Consider the following 1,453-nt stretch of genomic DNA (forward strand, 5'->3'; position numbering starts at 1 on the left):
AGAGAGAGAGAGAGAGAGAGAGAGAGAGAGAGAGAGAGAGAGAGATGCAAAAAAGAGAGAGGTAGGTAAGAGAAAGGGAAGAATGGGAGTAGACAGAGAGGGGACTAGATATAGAGAAGAAAGAGAGAGCAGATAAATAGATAACCAAAGAAATAGAGGGAAAGAAAAGAGGAAAAAGAAAAAGAATTGCTAAGATAACCAGAGGGAACAAGGAAGAGAAAAAACAGAGAAATGGGTGGGCAGAGAGTCAAGACAGAGGGACAGAGGAAGGGACAGAAGGCATAGGATTGAAATACACATAGGGAGGCCAATAGAAAAATAGGAACACACCCCCAGAGATGGCTAGATACACCACCTTGGAGAAACAAAAACAGAGACACAGAGGGAAGCCTTACAAAAACATCTGCCGAATGTGGCTACTGAAGTTGTCTGAAATCCCGAGCCATTTTTGCACTACTAGGCAAAGAAAGGCCATCTCCTGTTACTCTGTGCCTGGGAGAGGATAGTCCTGTGTGTCTCCTTCATGACCTGGCAGGGGGCAGACCCACCTTCCCTGCCCATCCCCCTGCTTGGAAGTTAGGACTTACCCTTTTGTAATAGTTCTGGATCTGGGAGGCCATTCCAACCTGGTTCAAGAATGGTGGATTTTCCTCACTCCACTCAACCAGAATGAGATCTCCATCTAACCCGCTCAAGTCCTGGATTGTTTTCATGAAAAACATGTGACCTCCCCCTGAAGCCTCTAGCTTCTGCTGCCGTTCCTGGTGGAAGAGGCAGGAACACATTAATGTCAGGCAGGTGGCCCCACCTCAGGGTCCTTTCCATCTTTTAGACCTCAAAGCATGGAACCATCCAAGTACATCATTAAAACATTGCCTTGAGACCACCAAGTCCACACCCCCTTAATATATGCCATTTTACATATCAGGAACCTGGGGACCAGGGTGGCCCAAAGGGAGTGGTCCCAAGTCCCATAACAAAGCAGAGACAGAGCTAGGTATCCTGGCTCCCCCCCATTGACTCCAGAGGGTTTCCTCTGCCTCTCATTTCTGATCCCAAAATGAGATCTCAAAAAATATGAGCACAGATCAGAGGACTGACAGGTCTTACTTGGGCTTTCTTTTGGATATGATGAATCAAGCTTTGGACAGGGTGGGGCCCTCTGCCCAATGGCCTGAGTTGGGGTCGATGAAACAGACGGAGTTGCTCAACTTCCATATGGGTAGGAAAGAGTCTGGGGTGTAGCTTCAGTGCTGGTAACGAATGCTGGAGAAAGGATATCAGAGCTGTTAAGACTGATGGAGAGTTAAGAGAGTTTTTCCCATGACCCAGGGAATCTCTTCCTCCTCAGACTGTCTTGGGCTTGGAATCCAAGGGTCCTGACCATGACTATCCTATTCCTGTCTGTCTGTCTGTCTGTCTGTCTGTCTGTCTGTCTCTCTCTCTCTCTCTC

At 47.7% G+C, this 1,453-nt stretch overlaps 1 protein-coding gene across 1 annotated transcript in view; it reads right to left on the reverse strand.

Moving 5' to 3' along the window:
- The window catches only part of CUNH19orf84 (chromosome unknown C19orf84 homolog), a 58,353-nt gene that overhangs the window by 52,309 nt on the left and 4,591 nt on the right, over positions 1–1,453 (reverse strand). The window contains exons 7-8 of the mRNA XM_069088218.1: positions 1,111–1,266; positions 588–761 (exon numbers count right to left, since the gene is read on the reverse strand). Of these exons, the coding sequence (XP_068944319.1) occupies positions 588–761; positions 1,111–1,266 (330 nt within the window). The remainder of the gene's footprint in view (positions 1–587; positions 762–1,110; positions 1,267–1,453) is intronic.

Source organism: Petaurus breviceps, unplaced genomic scaffold (genome assembly GCF_028583685.1).
Source record: "Petaurus breviceps papuanus isolate PSGF00001 unplaced genomic scaffold, PetGlider_PUasm1.0 185, whole genome shotgun sequence".
NCBI classification, from domain to species: domain Eukaryota; kingdom Metazoa; phylum Chordata; class Mammalia; order Diprotodontia; family Petauridae; genus Petaurus; species Petaurus breviceps.